A 22,346-nucleotide genomic window follows, 5' to 3' on the forward strand; every position below is an offset into this window, starting at 1 on the left:
TCAAGTTTATCCATTATGTATAAACTTTTCTAACACTAAAAGTAAAAATAGGGACTTTATAAGAAGGACTTTATCTAGTACGTGTGATTACTTTACCATAAAAAGTAAATGTAACCATATAAGCCCATGTTTTCCTACGTGTGATCATCTCCTGTCCAAAATCTGCCAAAGCATACAAACTTTTGCTCCTTCAACAACCCAAATTACAAAATAAAAAGAAAACAGCACTCTTACAACCGTAATTCAGACCAAGAAATTTTCAGAACCTAGAAAGTGAAAGATAAGCTGAAGGCCACAAGAATATGTAGTGGTTGTGTTATTATATTATTCATAATTAACGTGAGTTACATTAGATCACAAGTGCAGAGAAAACGGTTAGAGATATAACATTATCAGATAATGAGAGGTGATTTACAAAGAATTAAGCAAGTGTTGCAAAGAATTAAGCAAATGATAAATAGAGGATAATAACACATGATAAGCTTTAACGCCTATATGTAGGGGTGGACAGGATTTGGTTCAGTCTTGTTTTTACCTAAAATCGAAATCAGTACTATTCATCCAATTGGGTTTTTAGTCAAAATTGGAGAAAAATCGAACCAAACCGAACTGCCAAGGAACAATTTGGTTTTCCAATTTTTTCAGTTTACTTCTTCTTCTTTTTTTGTTGGGCTTCAATATCTATAACATTTAAGACAAATTGGGCCTAAAGTCTTTCTTTCACATTTATATTCGGCCTAAAGTAAGTAGAATCCGAAAGGGAGGCATGATTAGCATACTGAAGATTGGGCTTAACAACCAGTTTTAGCCCATGTTACCATAGAATGAGCAGGAAGAGGTTGAACCTAGGAAATGAGTTGCGCGTGATGGATATCTTGAGGAACTTGGTGAAACTAGTGCGACAACAAGGGGAATGGGTGAAGGAAAGGTGATGATGTGGTGATGGGGTCGCTCAAGGGAAGTAAATTAAATGCAAAGATAGGTAGTATTAGACCAAGATCTAGTTGGTAATATTGTTAGCTTTGTTAATTGGTTGGTCCTCAAAGTAGCATATGCTTAACTTTCAAAATTCAGGATTTAGGTTGAAAATGAGCTAAAACCTCAAACATGATGTCTGACATCTTTATACATTTCTTTTAACATCACTTCAGTCAAAACTTCTACAATGTAACTAATGGCATGTTTACCTATTTAGAATTGAGGCAATGATGAATCGTTATGAATATGGAAGAGAATGAAGTGGAATTTGATCAGCTATACTACTCTCAATCAATTGTGTCGGATGGGCTGTCGTGCCCTCCTAGTTAATCTTTGTGAGGTCTCAGTCTGAGTGGGGATAAGCTTCATGTTGGTCTCTCTTGAGTCTTGTGTTGTTTTTCCTTTCTCAGTATGTGTGGGGTTGGGCTTTTGCCTTCTTTTGCATGGTGGTCTGTGTTTGGATTCTGATTCAATGATCATTTCACCTTTTCGACCAAAATAATAATAAATTCATGAATCAAAAAAGTCATGATTTTTCATAATCAACTACTACTCTCATGTGCTCCACATATCGTGACGTGGAGCGCATGAGAAATTAGGTATCGGAATAATTCTAATACGTTAGAATGTTATGTGCACTTAACGAGAATCGCGAAAGTGGGGAATTGACGAACTTAGGAATTAGGAATAGGAAAAATAAGGAATTGTTTACTCACCGCATGGAATCTATTGAGGCCCAAAAATTCCACGGTTCAGCCCAAATAAATTATTGGCCCAATGCGATACCCTACAGAGAATAAACCCGATTTGGGCACGCCAAAGTTCGTCATATGCACTTGCACACATGCCACGCCAAGCAAATAAGCAACATGTCACACTACAAGCTTAAGTGGGCCTAAGCCATGCAAGATGCCCGGGGCTTGCTTAAGTGGGTTGTGGTATGGATGGTAATAAGTTGCAATGAGGCCCATTGATGGGCCGAGAAATGGAAGTCCTGGGGTTGCTTGGGAGCCTCGGAACTCAAGCCCATTTCTTATGCCTAAATATGTGGGTGAGCATAAAGAGAGAAAAATAGCCCATTACTTCAACCAAAATAACTCATTACTTCAACCAAGATAGTCCATTAACTCAACCAAAATAGCCCAACAATTGATGAAGTTAGCCCATTCACTTGATAAACCAACTTATTGTCCTAAAAGGCCCAAGCAACTCAAGAAAATATCTGCAAAATCTCCAGCACCTAGCTGAAAACAAAAGCCACGATGAAAGCCAAAATATCTATGTGTGTAAGCTGCTGGGAAGCTCTAGCACATGGGAGGGAACAAGTTTCAAGAAAAAACATCCAAAAAATCAAGGGATACTTGAGCAAAACATCTTTCAAACTAGTGTACATACCCATTTCTTTCCGTTCATCATACCTAGCCTTGGAAGAGGGGAGAAAAGAAGGAAGAAAGATGGTTGAAAATGGGGATTCTCCACTGAGGCAGCTGCGGGAAAGGGGCCTTGAGCTCCCAAAAATCCCTGATTTTGTGCAAATGGGCAGAGGAAATTTTACCAAAATAGGATGATTGAAGGGATGAGGGGAGAAATGAAGGGAAAGACTTAGCCAAATTAGATAGAAACCATTAGGGTTTCTTGGAAAATTATAGCTTCCAGCGCCTATAAAAAGAGGCATTTCCTACCCATCGTCACAACACACATTTGGAGAGCAAGCTTTATCTCTCACCTCCGAAACATATGCAATTTCGAGCTCATCCTTCCATCTCTTCCCATTTTCCCTTTTGTAAACTTTTCCAAAGCTTGACAGAGTTTTTGTCGAGCTGCCGGAAACTACCTAGCACCCTACTACTTCATCATTAGCTAAAACAACCACATCAGAGAGCAAGCTTCCTCTCTTACTCCCAAAACCCAGCAATTTCGTGCTCAGCCCATCCTTTTCCCTTAGTTTTCCATGTTGGCAAGTTGTTCTAACACTTGACAAAGTTTCTGTCAAGCTGCTAGTAAAACACTTAAGCCACCATTTTCTCTCTTTTTCCTCATGCCCAACCAAACCTCTCTGCAAAATCCTATCTCTCCTACCTTAATACCTCATCTTTCCCCTAGGAACACTTAATTTTCTCTTCAGTGCTAAAACTCATGTTAATTTTGCTTCCATGCCACAAGCCTCTCATGCCAAGCTAGAAAATTTATCTGTAAGCCGTTGTCATTTTCGTTGGTGAAGGTAACCAAGGTGTTTCCTAGGGCTTCTCTGTCCTTTCGAAGCATTCTTAGGGCTTGATTTCTGAACTCAGGCACAGGGGACGATTTCTTTAGTTCACTCCTTACGGCAGCCCAGCCCATTTGTAGCTGCCGGAAAAAAAAAAAGCCCCTACAAAATCATAGTAGGGATGGTTGATTCCCATTATTTATACTTATTAACTCTCATTAATTGGAAGCTAAACCAAGTTTTGGAAGGCAATATAGGAGAGAAAAATGTAGTTGATTTAGTCCCTTGTTTTGAGGGTATTGGATTATGAAATTAAGGTGGGACTAACTTTTTTTATTTTTGGATTCATTATGTATTTGTAAACATGTGAGAAATTCATGAACTGAAGTAATTCTTTTTCTTTTCATACACATTCCTAATAAGTAAACATGACATAAATAGTTAGAAATATGAATAATTCCAATAATCATCCCAACATAATCCCTATAAATAAACATGCCATAAGTGCGAGTGAACGTTAGGAAATGACATTGGAATTAGTTAGGTTTAAAAAATTTATCCCTATATAAATGAAGATATTCATGCAATTCTCCTCCAATATCACTGTATATAAATAAATAATAATAATTTAAAATAATAAAAATTTGTGTGCGTTGAATGTAGCATGAAACCCAAAAAGGCAAAAGGAGGAGTTGGTTTTGGGCCTTTTGGCTGGTGGCAACGGGGATCTTTCAAGTGTCCTCGGCTTGTAATGGCTTTCAGAATATGCCAAGGGCCATCCTTTTCCTATTTCTTAATGAAAGAGAGTCCTACAATACGCTCTCTCTGTCCTATATATAGGGCTTAGTTACTGTGACCCCTCCTAGCTTTCTCCGCTCTCAGCCGAAATAAAAACATCCCCACCTGGGTCTTCATCAACTCTCTCATCCTTCCTCACCAACCCATCTCACTCCGTAAGCTATCTCTCTCTCTGTCTTTCTCTTTCCATGTTTAATATGTGCGCATGTCATGTTTTATTTTTTTTTTGGTCAGTATATGCATGTCATATTGGATCTGTGGTTTTTGAGATGAAATCAGGTTGTTTATTTGTTTAACAGCTGATCAGTCTTCTCCCTTTGGTTTTTGGGTTTTGTTGTGAGGGTTTGTGCTGTGGGTTTTGTGTTTTGTGTTTTTGCTTTTGGGTTTTATGTTTTTGCGTGTGACATATATAGAAAAACGAAGATCAGGACTGAATTGATCCTTGGTTTTCAGAATTTGTTTTTCTGAAATCTGAAGCAGAAATGAAAGTTGAAAATAGCATAGGTTCTGTATTTGATTGTGTCTTTGAAAGCACCTTCTGTTATGAACCAAAGCTCGTTTTGCAAATAATATTTTTTGGAATTTTAGTTTTTATTGTCCGGATGTATGTCTTGAACTTAGAATTAGATTCTGAATACCCCCAAATGGTAAAATGGGACCTATTTGGCTGAAGTTGCTGGGTTTTGACGCACTTTGTAATTTGGTGAAGCTAAATGGTTCTCATGTAATTGGCTTTGGTATAAGCTGGTTGATTATTGTTGGTATGACTCATATATTAGTTAACTGATCTGACTTTGGTTTTAGAGCTATTTGCGTTTTCACCCGTAATCTTCCAAAATTTATTGATCTGATTTTTGTTCTGGTTTGAACTTCTTGAAAGTTTTAAATTTAAGAATGTTTATGTTATGCATGTTTTCCAATGGTCAATTACAGCATCTGGTTGAAACGTTAAAACATGTATGCCACGTCATGTTTAATTATTGTTAACTTTCTGTAGTGTTGGCTTTATTGTGAACTTTAGTTTTGTATGTGTCTCCTTTCCTACATTTGAAATGATTTTGGTCACTACCAGAATAACCACAGACAATAAATTAAAATTTGTTTGATGAATTCAGTAGGGGGGTCATACAAGGTCAAATAGATTACGAAGAAGTTGATTGACCCGTTTATATCATATGAGTACTTGTGAGAGACGTGTCACAATTTTCAGTTGTGGGCTTGGATGCTAGATGCACACTTTTTCTTGGGATTGTTAATTGTTTATCTTTTTGTGAAACCTTCGTAGGTCAAGTTGGATGGTGTATATTGTTTTGTTTTGGATCATTTAGTGTTATAACTTGTTTTTTGGTTACACTTTTAGTTTTAGACCAATAATTTAGTTATTCTTCATGGTTTAAAGTAACCATCTGTATATGCTATCTAACCAAAACGGAGCCTCGAGTGAAGAGCATAGAGCCATGAGCTTGCTTCTTCTCATAGTGCTCCGGACATTGAGTGCCTTTGTGTTTCAGAGGGGATGGTTTTGTTCCATCTTTTTATGAATTTTTCAGAAGCGTACAAGTGATGTCCCTATCTTATTCAGCTGTGTTGTTAGAGACCTGAAATGAAATTCAAGTTAATCTATATGGAGAATAATGAAATAGCTGGTTGTGGAAAGTTCTGCTGCATAATGTTGATCGCTAACATATAACAGATGCAAGTTTTGGGTCACGGTATAGTTTTTTAGGGCTAGGCTGGGGCCAGTTTGGTTTGCTTATGTCTGTGGTAAGATAAAACTGGATCAAGGTTTTGAATTGTTTTCCACCCTTTAATGAAAATTCTATTGTGTAAAGTTCCTTGCTGTCATCATTTGGTGCTAAATTGCCTTGCTGCTCTCCATTATTTGTATTGTTGCTAACACAACTTTGTTTCTTTCAAAAGTGTAGTCTTGAAATGTTCTTTTTGGTAGTGTTCTTTTAGCTGTTCTCTCTTTTGTTAGTGTTCTTTTTGGTAGTTATTAAAAGTCTTGAAATGTTGTTGTATGATTTCAGGGCAAAACATGTCAACCATGACAACTGTGCAAATTCCATCCCAATGCATGTTCAGACATGCACCCCAGAATCGTTTCACCAGTTCTATTGTTAAGTTATCATCTCCTCTTGGATCTGTGAAGAATATCTCCAAGGCCTTTGGCTTGAAAGCATCCTCCAACTTCCGAGCATCAATGGCAGTATACAAGGTCAAGCTGGTTGGACCAGACGGTGCAGAGTGCGAGTTTGATGCGCCAGATGATGCGTACATCTTAGATTCAGCTGAGAATGCAGGAGTTGAGTTGCCATATTCTTGCAGGGCTGGGGCCTGCTCTACCTGTGCAGGGAAGCTGGTGGCAGGTTCAGTGGACCAGTCCGATGGCTCATTCCTTGATGACAATCAAATGAAGGAGGGTTATGTGCTGACCTGTGTCGCATACCCGACTTCAGACGCTGTGATTCACACTCACAAGGAAAGTGAGCTATATTAGGTGCTTTGCAGTTGGAATTGAGTAGAAAGTATGGAAGTGTTGGTGTTTAGAATTATTATGCATCTCATGTTGTGAAGGTTCTCGTAGACCTTCTCTTTGTTCTGTTTTGGTGGGGTTTTGTTGTGGAATGGCAGTGCATCTAAATGTTAATGGTTGCCGTATTGGTTTCCGTAGGTGGCGCTTTAGTTTAGTTCTTATTCAAGGGGTAGATTCAATACCTGTCCCAAAGCGTTTGTAGAAAAATTCACAAATTAAATTCGCTTTTCAAGTGGTTCCTTAAATTGGCCTCTAATAATGCTCTCGGTACGAACTTTTTATTTCTGATATTCTGCTTGGATTTTCTCTTCACACGAATTGAGTAAGTTTTGTAATCATTGGATTTTCTCTTCACGCGAATTGAATACGTTATGTAATCATTGGATTTTCTCCTCACACCAATTAAATGAGTCATGTTATCACCAGATTAATTGGAGAAAGAATTCCAAGGCCGGACTATTTTTCCACACCCAACATGGGTGTTTTGTCCCTGAGCTTTGTCTCAGACCAGGAGCTTTTGTCTCCTTTTTGTTTTCTCTACTTTTCTCTCTTCACCCTCACCTTAAATTTCTCTAAATTATGCCTAAATTTAAAAAACTCATATCTGCACTTTCAATTGCATCTCTCTCCCACCCATAAATATTGTTTTTCAACCTACAATTCTCACCTCTACATCCCTGCTTCTTCTCTGTTATGGTGTCCTCCACACATTCCTTCCAGCTATGTCCCGACCCAAGGTCTCAACCACTAGCCACTGCTCCTCGGCTCCATGGACGAGGATGTTTCAAAAGTGCTCTTTGAACGTGCGTCTTGGACTATGGTAGTGCCTTTTGTGTGGGTGGTTTGTCCACCACCGTTCTCCGTTCTAAGCATTTGCATGTCGGGTTACTGGTTACCCATCTCTGGCAGTTGTGGATCTGCAACGGCGGAGCGGCAAGTGGGAAGTGGCAGCTGTAGCTTCTTAGATTTAGGGTTTTTCTTTTGTGTTTGTATTGGGCTGGATGTCTGTTTTTGGGCCTCAACTATGCTAATTTTCTTTTTTGACTTCTGTTGGGCTGAGGTCTTGTACCTATTAGTGATGGGCTGTTTTTTATTTTTGCATTTTCTGACTGTGTAATCCCTTTCATTTTTAATGAAATGAATTACTTTGACCAAAAAAGAAAAGAAAAAAGAAAGTCAATAACGTTATGATACGTGTGATAACATATTCACATGGCATGACATTATTGATCTGGGATAACAAAACAATGCTATCTCCATTACAATTAAGTTTTTCTCAATTAATTGTAACACAAAACACAATTCTCTATTAAATTATTTGACCCGCCCTTCTAAACAATTTTAAACAAATCACTCATCTCATGGGTTGATCGATCTATGTTTCTTAAAAAGTTGTTCAACCAAAGCAACTTTAGTGGGAGTAGGCCATTGTTTGCTATCTCCGATCAATCATGGCATGTCATGTGTGACACTTTTTTTACCAGGCAGTCTGTGATTGGCTAGGGATAGCAAAACAATGGTATTTCCATTTTCACACAAGTTTTTCTGCATGGAAATGTCAAAAATGTACAAATAGTATATAATCAAGAACTACAAAATCAACCATAAATTTGGTGTGAACTAGATGGAATAATACAATAGAATTGCATTTACTTTCATATGCTACAATTGATAGAAACAATTATGGTTTTTCTCCACCCGGAATTTTTCAAGTGTTTTTAATAATGGTGTCTTTACTAATCAGGAATTGGGATTAAAATATGGATTTGAATTCCAATTATGGAGGATTTCTGCGTTTAGTTCACATCAAGGAATTAAAAAGTAAGTGGGGCTCAATTTCTGATTTTGGAGGAATTCAATTCTTGGGTGAGAGGTGGAATTCTAATTGTTGGATAACTAACCCATTATGAATTCATCTTTTTTCCCCATTATATGCTCCCACAATTTTAAAATTTTCATATTTGCCATCTACTTTAACCCAACAATGAGGACATTTAGCCCCACTCCTACCCAAATTCCATATCATTTAGTAAACAACTTCAATAGGAATTCGAAATCTAATTCTGCTCAATCCAACTCCTCCTCAATTCAATTCCTCCTAATCCGTATCGGATTAGTAAATATGTCATAAAATTATTCACGAATCAGCTCTATCTGATAAGTCTTCAAATGCTCAAGGATTGCATCTTTTTCGGGCATAAGACATCAACGTCTTTCTTTTTATGAGTAATGGCCCCAACTACTTGACATTGAATTGACCTTCTCACTCCATTTTATTTTTGTTGTACATAACCTTATCTATAGGTCAAATATGCAACAACAATAAATTTTGCTTCATCATCTTTTAACTGCGTGACTATATTCGGTTTTTTCTAATTTTTAAAAAGAAATAGTGCTCGGGTTTTTCTAAATTTTTTTAAGAAGGCTATACTCAGTTTTTCCTTTTTTTTTTTAATAGTATAGCCGCACGGCTATACTTAGTTTATTTAATTGTTTTTAAATAAATAGAATAGTTGCAAGGCTATACTCGATTTTTTCTCCAATTTCGTTTATCAGTAAGAGTATTTTAAAAGCATTATCCATTATTATTACGCCATTATCCGAGTCTCTATTGTCTCCTTTTGATTTTTCAATTTTCCAAAGCTATTAGCCGTATAAAGAATTTAGCACTTTCACGTTTAATACAATATTATACATGTATGTACTTATTTTTCAATAATACATTCGTGTTTTGTATACGTCCTAAAGTCTAGGTACAATTCACATTTTAAAAAAAGCAAGTGTACAATTCCCGTATTGAACATGTACGTACGTATTTTTCAAATTTAATACACGTATTTTTTACAAAATTTTCAATAATACACACAAAATTCGCGTATTATACACATAATTCTCACATAGTATATAGTTGCCGAACTTTGAAGTTGTAATTTGCCAAAATTTTGCCGAATAAAACACGTACGTATTTTATTTGTATAGCCGCACGGCTATACCAAATTAATATCTATATAGTATAAACTAATGCAACTAGGAGGGTCCTTTTTTCTTAATTTTTTTAATTAAATCGTTTAGCCACGCGACTATACTTGGTTTTCTTCCTTTAAAAAATAAAAAAATAAAAAATAGTATTGCCGCCCGGCTATACTCCCCTTTTTTTTTTTTTTGAAAAAGAAATGGCTATACTCGGGTTTTACTAAATTTTCAACTGAAATAGAATAGCACCGAGGCGATACTCGTTTTTTTACTAATTTATTAACAAGAAATAGTAAGCCGATCGGCTATAATGGGTTTTTCCCTAATTTTTTAGAAAGAAATAGTATTGGCCTGCGGCTATACTTGGTTTTTTAAATTTTTTTAAAAAGAAATAGTATAGCAGCGCGGCGATATTCGGTTTTTTCCCCAATTTCAGTTATCAATAAGAGTATTTTAGAGTATTATCGATTACTATTAGGTCATTACCCGAGTCTCTATTGTCCCCTTTTGATTTTTCACTTTTCCAAAGTTATTACCCGTATAAAAAATTTAGCACTTCCATGTTTAATACAATATTATACATGTACGTACCTATTTTTCAATAATACATTCGTGTTTTGTATACATCTTAAAGACTTGGTAAAATTCACGTTTTTTTAAAAAGCAAACGTACAATACTCGTATTGACCATGTACGTACATATTTTTCATATTTAATACACGTATTTTTTTACAAATTTTCAATAATACACACAAAATTCACATATTATTACACACATAATTCTCACATATTGTATAGTTGCTGAACTTGCCAAATAAAACACGTACGTATTTTATTCGTATAGCCGCTCGGCTATACTAGGTATTTTCCTAATTTTTTTTTTTAAAAGAAAGAGTATAACCACATGGTTATACTCAGTTTTTTCTAAACTTTTTTTTATTATAAAGAAATAGTATAGCCATGCTGCTATACTCGGTTTTTTCCTAATTTTTTAAAAAGAAAAAGTATAACCTCCTGGCTAGACTCGAGTTTTCCTAATTTTTTAAAAAGGAATAATACAGCGGTCTGGCTATACTCGGATTTTTTAATGTTTATGTTAAAGAAATGTTGAGGCATCTACATTCATATGACAACAAGATTAATATAAATTGTACTTTTAACCACCAAAAATACACATTATAGTAGGAGGGATGAAAACTAAAATTTCATTAATCATGTGAAATGATAATCGTCATTTTTTTTAAAACTCTCTCTCTATGATTTTACAATTATTATATTTGTATTGATATCTAGAGAATTGATTAGTTAGATTAGACTCCATTGCATATATATTTATATAAGAATTGACCCCAATATGGGAAAATTAGAAGGGGCAAATGTACCATCTAGCCAATTCTTTCCCAGGTCTAGCTCTTACCTCTACCACCTTTTTGTATTCTTCAGGACTTGGTTCATTTTATTTTCCTCGAAGTAGGAACTTATACTTTCATGTTAATCACAATTTGATGTGTGTGTAGAGAATTTTTTTTAATTAATGAATTATTTTTGTGTTGGCGAGTCCTTACTTAGTAAGGATTTTGGTTCCTTATTTCATTAGAATTTTGGTTACTTACCAATTATTATTTGGTCATATTGTAATAGAGATTTACTTCCTATTGTAATTTAGATATATTTCCTATTTTATTTAGGGTTAACACATCTTTGTACTTGTATAAATACCTGCATATTTGAGAAGAATAATAATATGAGCGTATCTTAGCATAATTGAATTTTTACCCTACTTTATTTAACATGGTATCAGAGCCAGGTTCCTAACCTGTGATAACCTCTGCCAAATTGAGAGTCATTGGCACTCCTCATTCGTAACTCATCATGGGTCTTCATCTTATGGTCTTTCTTGATGTCTCATCTTCTATATCTTTGAACTTCATAACAAGTCTCTTTACTCTGTGAGCCTCGTCACCGGTCACCGAGCTGTTGCTTTCCTCTGCGAGCCTCGTAAACGCTCACCTAGCCTTTCCTTTGACTGTTCTGCGGGTCTCTGTCTTCTTCGACAACTCTCTTGAGTTGCCTTTCTGCTTCTCTGTTCATGATTTGCTGGTTTTCCTCCCTTACTATTTTTCTTTTATGAAGTTTTTTCTTCATGGGACAGCCGTATGCTACCACATTCCCCTTTTGCATTGTTTCTGCCATGAGACTGGCATGTTTGAGTCTCTTTACTATCATTTCAATTTCTCTTCTTTCAAATCTCGACCCTTTACCAGCGTCAGATTTGATGGGGAGATAGATGCAACTTAATTTGGGTGCTACAACTTTATTTTTCGGTGTTACTTTCTCCAAATCTCGACTCTCATACGTCGTCGGATTTGAGAGGGAGTGACACCGCTGCTCATCTATTTCGCTGCAATTCAGCTACCTATCTGCTATGGCTGATTCTTTTACATCTGAGCGTCAGTCAGCTTCTGTTTCTTAAGTGCCACTTTTCTTATGGTTCCGATGACCCTTTCTTTTTAGAGGGAGAGGGGGAGTGAAAAGAAGCTGTCTCTGCAATAATGGAAGTATTTGTCATTGTTATTGCTGCTGACTACTATGTCCTTTGCTTGTGCTAGTACTGTTGCTCATACTTGTTAGGTCTCTTACTGGGGACAATATTATTGCTCCTGCCTATTATGATTCTTATTGGGGACAATGTTGATTACTGTTGATGATGCTTGTTATGTTCATGCCTTGTTGCTCTTGTTGGTGCCAGTGCCTTGTATTGCTATTGTTGGTACCAGTATTGTTGCTCTTGCCTGTTATGGTGCCAATATTGTTGCTCATGTCTTTGCTAGTGTGTTTCTGTTGTGGTCATGGCCGTTGACCTTGCCTTTGCTCTTGACTTTCTTTGTCTTACCTTACCTTATTTTTCTGAGGTTTGGCTTTCCCTTGCCTTGCCCTATTTTTTAGGGTTTGGTTTCTACCTTATCTGCTGTCGTACTCACATGGTTTCTGTGTTCTGCCTTATCTGCTACCGTGCTCACAGGGTTTCTGTGTTCTGCCTTATCTATTGATGTGCTCACAGGGTTTCTGTGTTCTGCCTTATCTATTGCTATGCTCACAGAATTTCTATGTTCTGCCTTACCTATTGCCGTGCTCACAGGGTTTCTGTGTTCTGATATATGCTCTATTTTTTAGGGTTTGCTCTTGTGTTTCCGCTGCGAACTTTGCTTTAGTTTGTCACTTGTTTCACTCGTGGTTGACGAAAAGACCTTCTCTACAATTGGTGCTTCTCAAGTATAGTGTTCCGTGACTCGCTTGTCAAGTTGGAAGTGCGAAATATCTTTGGCCAACTTGAGGGGGAGTGTTGGCGAGTCCTTTGGTTCCTTATTTCATTAGAATTTTGGTTACTTACCAATTATTATTTAGTCATATTGTAATAGAGATTTACTTCCTATTGTAATTTAGATATATTTCCTATTTTATTTAGGATTAACACATCTTTGTACTTGTATAAATGCCTCTATATTGGAGAAGAATAATAATATGAGCATATCTTAGCATAACTGAATTTTTACCCTACTTTATTTGACATTTTGTATATGTGTCAAACAATAATTTGCAAGAAGTAGACCTCCTTCCAATATTATTTCCGTGACAAAAAAAAAAAAAAAACACATCGAGAACTGAACTTCGGAACACCAACATGTCAGAACAATGATACTTTTCCATCCAAATGAATAACAATCACAAAGCAACAGCCCATGGGGATTGAGCCCTAAACTCTCAAACTAAATTTGGTGGGGTGCCCCAGGCCCATGCAGTAGCAAACCCTCCCTGAAATAGGCGGTCTCAAAAATTCTACTGGTTCTTCAACAATTTTTTCCTGTAACCTTGAAACAATATCAAAGGTGGAGGCGGCAGATCGAAGGCTCCTGTACCCTCAATTTATTTATTATTTTAGTTATTGTAATTAAATATTTTTTTACATAAGCGATAATCAACACTAAATTACAGAAAAAAGTGAATTCAAACTTAAGTGCAATGAGATAGCTTAAGTTATCTAACTCACGCTTGCCTGTCATTAAGGAGGAGAAGAAATTGGGAAGCCTACTTACTTTAGGTTTTGATTTTTTTTTTTTTTTTTTTTCGTGGTTGACTAAATTAGTTCCCATGATCTGAAGAACACCTGGAAAATGTCTCACTCCTTCCGAGAATCATACCTGTTTATTTTATCAAATACAAATTTGGAATCAAGTAGGCAAAATAAAAAGCAGCTTGGAGAACTACAAATAAAATCTTGGATGAAATTGAAGATTTTTTTATTTTTAATCTCTCTTTTGAAATGACGAAGAAAAAAAAATTGAAAGTTGGACTTGGTGAAAATTTGGTGTCTTTTGGCCTTTTGATAGAAAGGTAAAATTTGGTGTCTTTTTGCAACAGGATGGATCATCATGCTAACTTTTTTCCTTTTATTTAAATTTTGTCTTACGTGGTTATACACTTTCACCCAAAAAGAAAAATTGTTTCTTTTATTTTTGGTACATTCACTATTATATTTAATATAGGGTCCAAATTATAATATATAAAAACCTACATGAAATGGACTTTAGAAACCCACACAAAATCTATTTACAATATAACAAAGATACTTATAAATTACAAAACTGCCATTGATTTCTTAAAATAAGCCAAATCCAAAACCTCATTTAAAAAAAAAAAAAACTCAAAACACTCAATAGGACATCAAAGTAATTTAATAATTAAAATTAAATTCAATAGGCCCAGCTGTCATTCTTTGAATTTTTTTAAATTTGTTTATAAAAATAAAATTATGATTTATCTATATTACTGGTGCTAAAAATAAATATATAACTAAATATCTCTTTATTTGTTCCTTTTTATTTGAATATTTCAGTCAACAGATATTGGAGGCAATGCCAAACTGGAGAAGTAGATAAATAAATAAATAAAAAGAAGATATTTTTTACCAAATAGATAAATAAAAGAAATTATATTTCAAAGTCACTCTCAAGCAAAAACAAAACAAAACAGAACCGGAAAAGCACCGTAACACGTGCCAATGATGAGCTGTCAACCGACCTATCTTGTGCACGCGAGGAAGCTGCTGAAAAGCGGTGGTAAAAACGTGCGCTCTAGTAAGATTCTCGTCAGCAAATCTAATTTATTAAAACTAAATAATCAATTAAAAAAAATACGTAGTAAATAATATTTATTTATTTTTTGTCACTATTTAAATTTATAATTTGCAACGGCCTGCTGTTGGCTGATGCCAGTTTCACTTTTTGGACAACGGGAATAAAAAGCCACATTTTAAGCCCACACCTTTTTTTCTTTTCATACCCCAATTAAAGATTCCCCTGCCGACACCTGTCTCTACCTGTTATATATTCTTTTTGGTGCATATATTTTATTAAAAGGATTAATTAAATTAGAAAAGAAAAAAAAAGAAAAAGAAATCTGAGATTCATCAAGCACCATGTGTTTTCCTTTTCAAAAATATATAGATATTGTTTTGGATATTACTTACATACTCGTTCTTTCTTTTATTTTTTATTCATCAAATTTTTTCTGTCAACGATAAGATGTTTACAAGATATTTCTATAACGATCGACATACTCACAATGAAGTTACATTATTAAGTCTCGATATCAAACTTGTACCGCTATACCAAAGGCTAGTTAGTCAATAAATCTTTTTTTCGTTTTTTAAGGGGTCAGAGGATCGTTTTCATAGATGACGGTTTTTGTTTTGCATATATTTTTCTACTTGCTTGTCATATTGGCTTTCTCTGTTTTGTATATAAGTTGGATGAATAAGAGCAAGCAAGCACGCTGATGGTGAAAGCACATGTTGCCAAACCTGCTTGCATCATTGAATCGTTTTCCCATGGAATTCAGTTAATTCTCTACCTTATTCTTGAATTCAACATTCAACCGGTGCATATACCAAGGAGTTTTGACCAGAAACATAAATGCAGAGGAGTTGTTTTGCACTTTCCCCATGTTTTCTTTTTTAGTTTTAATTAAATTTTGCCCCTAAGCTTTTTGGATTGTCCACTTTAGTTCTGAATTCCTTTTTTGTCTTAAGTTAGTCCAACTCTTTCATGTTTCATGTATATGCAATGAAGTTAATAAAGATTTTTCTGAGATGCATCATGCATGGAATCTTACAAGCAAGTTACACATTGACAGGCAAAAACAATCTGACTCAAAAGGCAACGAAAAAAAGGTTCCTCTTTCCTATTTTCACAGCTGCTGCTTCAATGAGTATTCTAAAAGCTCAAACCGAACAACCGAGGATGGGAAAAAAATAACAAGAAAATGAGTAGAAGAAACAAGGAAAACGGTATGGGCGATGAGGCCACTTCCCTAATTCCTGTTGCAGCTTGACTTTCCATAAGTGGAAACAAAATTAGCAGCCCTACACTTTCTCACCCAGGTTTCTCCAAAATAGGAAAGTAACTTTACCAAAGCAAACGTAAGTCACATGTGGGTTAACTAAGCAAACAAATGCCTATATAAAATAATAATAAAAATAAAAAACCCACATAAAACAAGAATAAAAATACAATAAATATTGAGAAAACAACTAAGGAAACCCCAGAGGTCGGCGGCCTTCCTTCCTCCCCCTCCTCTCTCCTCTCGTTCCCTCCCTTTCCCCATTATTTTGCATTATTATTTTATTTTACAGTGTGAAAGCAGTCACTGTGAAACGTTGTCTTTATCGTGATAATCGTTATCTTTTGGGCCACGTACACAAGGATTTAACTCCAGTTGTTAGCCTTCAACATGAGTTTGGAGCTACAATGCAAGAAATATGTCGAGTTGCATCGGGTTCAGGTTTAGCCGATACTGCACTATGGGTTTAGCTAGTATGCCGCTATGGGTGGAGCGGTGTTTCTACTCCTTAGTCTTTTTTTTTCCTTCCTAATTTCAAGAACTCTTTAGAACTTTGTTGTGTTTTATTTTCTCTTTAGGAGACTTTTTTCTTTTAAACTTTCGACCTTTGATACAGATCTGCTGCTGCGCATCAAAGTTATATTGTAGATTTGAGTAAGTGTACTTTTAGTTGTTGAATCAGAGATTTTTATAACTTGGATTGTGCGTGATATCAATTTAACTTGTTGTTGCGTTTGGTCACTGAAAAAAATTTATCTATATTTGGCACCAAAGTGAATTTCTACTGTTTTATTCATTCTATTAATAAAATACTATTGCTCTTTATAAAATTATTTATTTATATATATACACTCAATAAATATCAGTGGAAAATGAAAAAAAAACCCACCATAATCTAAACAAAGCATGAGTACACGAAATCAAACCCTTTTTCTTTGACCAAAAAAAGGCCTTTATTTGGGGTACACAGAAATAAATGCAAAGTGCACCTTCCTATATATATAAATGAAATCTTGGGCATTGTTAGGTGGCAAAAGTAGAGTACGTAGTTCTGGGGATACAGGGGTAGTGGGGTGTTGGGGAAGGTGAAGCTGAAGGTGAAGCTGAAGGCCAAGATCGGATCAGTAATGGCAAGCTACACTGTCCTATTTAAAATTATTCTGGTCCTTCTTAGTCTCTCAGGTTTGTTATTTTTCAAACTACTTTCTTGCTTACCAGTTTCGTTCCGAAGAAAGTGCAGGAAAAGAAAAAGATGGTAATTTCAGCTAAAAGCCTCAGATTTTCCTTCTGGGTCCTCTTAAACAAAATCTTCTCATCCGGGTCTTATATATCTCCTTTTTCGCTTTCTACCCACAAAAAGAAAAAAAATATATATCGAACACTTGAAATTTGAAACTCTGTTTTCTCTCCATCCAATTGAATTCAATCTGCTTTGCTATTTTCTGTTTTGAGATCAGTTTAGATTCATCAATCACTAATCTATATTGGGTTTTCATAAACTTAACAAGTATCTTCAATTTTACGTTAATTGCATTGGATTTAGGATCTGATTTTGCCCAAGATTTGGTGCTGCAAACTTTACCAACTCTGTTCTCAACTCTGTTTCAGATTCAGCTGTTCATGTCCTCAGCCTGAGCTTCGGGATCAACTATGGACAAATAGCCAACAACCTACCATCTCCCTCAAGAGTCTCCGTCCTTCTCCAAACTCTAAACGTCAGCAGAGTGAAACTCTACGACGCGGACCCGAACGTCCTCCAAGCATTCTCAAACTCACAAGTTGATTTCATCATAGGACTCGGCAACGAAAATTTGCAGAACATGAAGGATCCTCTCAAGGCCCAAGCTTGGATCCAGCAGCACGTCCAGCCTCACCTTCCCCAGACAAAAATCACCTGCATCACCGTGGGAAACGAAATCCTCGGCGGAAACGACACTCAGCTCATGTCGTATCTCCTCCCTGCAATGCAATCTGTCTATAGAGCTCTTGTTGATCTTGGACTCTCCAAGCAAGTTACTGTCACAACAGCACATTCTCTTACTATTTTGGGAAACTCCTACCCTCCTTCATCTGGGAGTTTTAAGCAAGATCTTGCTCAGTATATCCAGCCAATTCTCAGTTTCCATGCACAAGTTAATTCACCTTTTCTCATAAATGCATATCCATATTTTGCTTACAAGGACAACCCTGGAGAAGTTCCATTAGAGTATGTGCTTTTTCAGCCTAATTCTGGCATGGTTGATTCAGTTACCAATCTGCACTATGACAACATGTTGGATGCTCAGATTGATGCTGTTTATGCTGCCATCAAGGCAATGGGGCATACCGATGTGGAAGTGCGAATCTCCGAGACGGGTTGGCCTTCGAAGGGGGATCCGAATGAGGCCGGAGCCACGCCGGAGAATGCAGGGCTGTACAATGGGAATTTGATGAGGAAACTTGAAGAGAGGAAAGGAACTCCGGCTAAGCCTTCTGTTCCAATAGACATTTATGTTTTTGCACTTTTTAATGAGGATTTGAAGCCTGGCCCTGCATCAGAAAGGAATTATGGGCTCTATTATCCTGATGGCACACCAGTTTATGATATTGGCTTCAAGGGTTATCTCCCTGAGCTAACCTTTACTGCCGACTCAAATAAAAATAATGTAAGTAAAAATAAAATATACCTTTTTGTTCATTTGTCTGTTTTATGATCTTGGGTTAGAGTTAATTTTGTGGTTTAATATCTAATGCTGCTATGTTTTCTTGCATGTTTTGCAGGTCTTGTCCATCTTCAACTTTCTGATCTTTCTTACTGTGTACTTATTATTATCTGATTAATGCTCCTAAATTTTGAGCTCGATCCTAAATCAATTGGTCAAAGAAGTGGTTCGCATCAAGTTCGTTCAAATGTTTGGGGACTTGGGAGCCAACATATGCATGAAGAATTCCTCAAGATTTTTCCAGGGCAAAAGGAGTTCTACAGTCTGATAGGTTATAGCTTTAATGAATTCTTATACTGTATATCTATATTTGCTAAGTAAACCAGGGCCAATATTTATTTACCACATCATTTACATTTTACACCTTGCTGAATAATGGAAGAGGATCACTATTATTTTCATTTTCAATGTAGTTTTCTCCTCAGATATTCTATTTCAATTCAGAAAAAAGTAGAACAATTCAGAATGATCTGTAAATCAATACATGGTGGGAAATCAAATGGGTATCTCTGACGTAGAAGCCTGTCAAGTTCTGTCCACTTCATACGTGCACCAAGTGGACTCTTTGACATAAAATAATTAGATAATTAAAAAAAACAGAACCAATTTGATGAAATATAATGTCACAGAAATTGTTTGGATGCTGGGAGTGGTAAGGGGTCTCTGTCCTCCTTATCTTTCCACTTGTATTCATGCATGTGAATCTTTCTGTGAATGAAATTCTGTGTGGCTTGAGCTTCACAAAAGTCCAACTTGGCTTTCCGACAAGGAAAGGAAATCCATTTCAGTCATCTTCCTTTTGGGGTTGCCTTTTCTTCTTATATTCTTCTATCTTTTCCGTGGTCACTAAAATTTAAAATTCAGAAAAAAAAAACCTTATCAGCTTTGTCTCTGGGTGTGAACTCTATCTGAGAAATGGCTATCTCTTTGTCTGCCATACGGCTCTGCATTTATATTTAATCTGTTTGCGGCCTTTGGGAGCATCGCATGTCAGTTTTGAGTTTACATAGAAGAGGCTGCATCTGGTGGGACTTTTGCAGTCATATAAGTGTGTAAATAAGTCGTGTCAAGCCAAATATCAAGTTGTTTATAAGGTATGGATATTTTTTTTCAAGTTTGAACTTAAAATTGAAGAAAGTTGAGGTTTCACCTAAAATTAATTGACAATGGAGGGAAGTAGCTCAACTCCTTATAAGCTCTTGCTAGGTTTATCAACTTTTCAATGACAAGTCTGGTCGCATCTTTGGGTCAGATCGATCTGGCAGGGCAAAATGGTCGCATCTCTGGGTCCGACCGTGTTTATACCCATTGCAATCAAACTGGTCATCTAAAACATCGATGATTCGAACTTGTGGGATATCCAGATTAGTGGGATCTCAACCGCGATCCAAGGAAGAAAATTTCAACTGCAGCTGTTGCTGACATAAAGAATGGTGAGAATAGCGATATTGTTCACAAGGCCTCTGCCCTGGTGGCCACTACAGGTAATATTGGTAAGGCTTTAAATGTTTCTGCATTTATGAGTTTTATGTGGGATTTTTTTTACCTTCACATTCTCACACACCCCCGCACATGTGGCAAATTTTCAAGCCTAACACGTGGACAACACATATTGGGTGACGTGGATCACATTCTCACACACCCCCGCACATATGGCAAATTTTCAAGCCTAACATGTGGACAACACATATTGGGTGACGTGGAGCACGTGTGGCCAATGGGCATTCACACGCGGGCTAACCCGCTCTGATACCATGAAGGAAGTTAAGGTTCCTCCCCAAAACCAATTGGCAATAAGGGGAGTAGCCCAACTCCTTATAAGCGTTTGCTAGGTTTATCAACTTTCCAATGTGGGACTTTTTACCTTCACATTCTCACAAAAAATTTCACATTCTAACGAAATTTGAACTTGGATTTTTATTTCTAGCAAGCGTAATTAAAATGTGGTTTTAGTATGAATTGTTTCTATTAGGAATCAAAAGTTTAAACGAGCCAAACATGACACGAATCAATATCGAGCTAATGAAGTGGATTTACAATCCGAGATTAGTGTCAATCGACCGGTTAATCTCTTCATATCAAACAGTGTATTCTCTGTTGCTACGGCTGCTATGGCTGCTGTGGCTGCCATGCCCAATTCTTAATATATGATAATGATGGTCAAAACAAACGTGCATAATACTTGAATGGAGATAATCTTTTGAATACATTCTGTGTTTAGGTTCGTCAAAAAAGCAGGCGCAGTGAATAATCTTCCAAATGAATTCAACCCTAAGAATCATGTTTTCTTGTTGAATTGGTGGTTGAAAAAAATAATTAAGGTTGAGAATTCTGTTCAACAAAGGTAACATGAAGCAATGCTTGAGCTACAAAGTGCGGGTCGCTTTCAAGCTTGAAGGACGATTCTTTTGCCTTATAGGATTCTCATCAGCATGGCCCCAAATGGGATAAGCTTGACGGAGATGAACCCACTTGATCAAAAAAAAAAAATATTAGTTAATATATTCAACATAAATTGTGACTAATATCTGATGACCTTTTGACATACAAGTACGTATAACCACCGCTATTTATTTAATTACTACTAAGATATTAATGTAGGTGATGTTGGGTTGCCAATTGAATTGACAACCCAACTGGATTTTAGACAGCTTCTTCCAACCATATGAGGTTTATTTAAATTATGAATGAGAGAGGTATTGATGTCAGGTGTCAAGGAAACAGGAAACCAAATGAGATTATTGAAGGTTGAATTACATGTTTGGTTCCTATTATCTTAAGTTTGATAATTTTAGTCCATTATGACTGTAGACATGGAAATTTTGGTGAATTAAATTCCATTAAGTAAAAAAATAATTAGAGTTTGCTTCATTAAATTATGGGGGCCATAATTTGTTCATGTGACTCATCAAATTCGGATTAGTTGTCAAAAGTGACACGTGTTGACATCCGACATAGTGCATTAAACGGTTTAAAGTGAAGATAAAATTAAAGGAAAGAATCTTCTGTTATTGACTTTGATTGAAATCAAATATTAATCATGTCAATCAATCAAAGATAATTTGGTTAAATTGCTAAATTATTGGAATTGATTTTAAATCAAATCAGAATTCCACAAAACAGAGGCCTAAAGAAGGAAAGCTATTTAGGTCAAGCATCCTGTAGGGGCCTATAAATAGGAGGCCTCAAGATGAAGGAAATAGGCTCAAAAAAACCTAGCATTAAGAAGAAACAGAAAACTCTCTGCATTCTTCATCCTACTTTGGAAGAGCCACCAAGCACAACAAATACGTGCCGGTTCCTCCACTCTAGAAAAATCTCAAACACCAAACAAGCTTCATGCCACCCGTTTGATCAAGATCTAGTCTCTACCACCCTTGTATCAAACACAGATTTTCTTTAAACACTTTGGAGATAGAATCAGAGGATTCAATAAGGAGATTGTAACCCTAAATTTCATTAATACAATATTATTTTGTACACGTATTCTTGTCTCATTTGTCGTAGGATATTCGTGTTTACAATTACTCTTTAGGAGTTTGCTTAATTTTATTTTAATTTTCAAGAACTCTTTAGGAGTTTGCTGTGTTTTGTATTTTAATTTTCGGCCGTGATACGGATATGCCGTTTTTGCCGTTGCATAGTAGATCTGTATTGTTAATATGAGTATAGACGCGTAGAGCTGCTGAATCTGGGGTTTGAGTATTTGTTGGATTAAGCGTAATTCTCTCAAAATCAAATCAACATGTTGTTG

General features: G+C 36.1%; 2 protein-coding genes across 2 annotated transcripts; both read left to right on the forward strand.

The window, feature by feature from the left end:
- The first annotated feature begins 3,989 nt into the window (after window positions 1-3,989).
- Window positions 3,990-6,774, forward strand: LOC117629656 (ferredoxin, root R-B1). Its single transcript, XM_034362223.1, has 2 exons — window positions 3,990-4,137; window positions 6,013-6,774. The coding sequence occupies exon 2, from the start codon at window positions 6,021-6,023 to the stop codon at window positions 6,480-6,482; it is 462 nt and encodes a 153-aa protein (XP_034218114.1). The 5' UTR covers window positions 3,990-4,137; window positions 6,013-6,020; the 3' UTR covers window positions 6,483-6,774.
- A 9,994-nt stretch (window positions 6,775-16,768) lies between these two features.
- LOC117631958 (glucan endo-1,3-beta-glucosidase 14) lies at window positions 16,769-19,000 on the forward strand. The gene is made up of 3 exons (XM_034365309.1): window positions 16,769-17,072; window positions 17,499-18,535; window positions 18,651-19,000. The coding sequence occupies exons 1-3, from the start codon at window positions 17,018-17,020 to the stop codon at window positions 18,708-18,710; spliced, it is 1,152 nt and encodes a 383-aa protein (XP_034221200.1). The 5' UTR covers window positions 16,769-17,017; the 3' UTR covers window positions 18,711-19,000.
- The last annotated feature ends 3,346 nt before the right edge of the window (window positions 19,001-22,346 follow it).

Source organism: Prunus dulcis, chromosome 6 (genome assembly GCF_902201215.1).
Source record: "Prunus dulcis chromosome 6, ALMONDv2, whole genome shotgun sequence".
NCBI lineage: Eukaryota > Viridiplantae > Streptophyta > Magnoliopsida > Rosales > Rosaceae > Prunus > Prunus dulcis.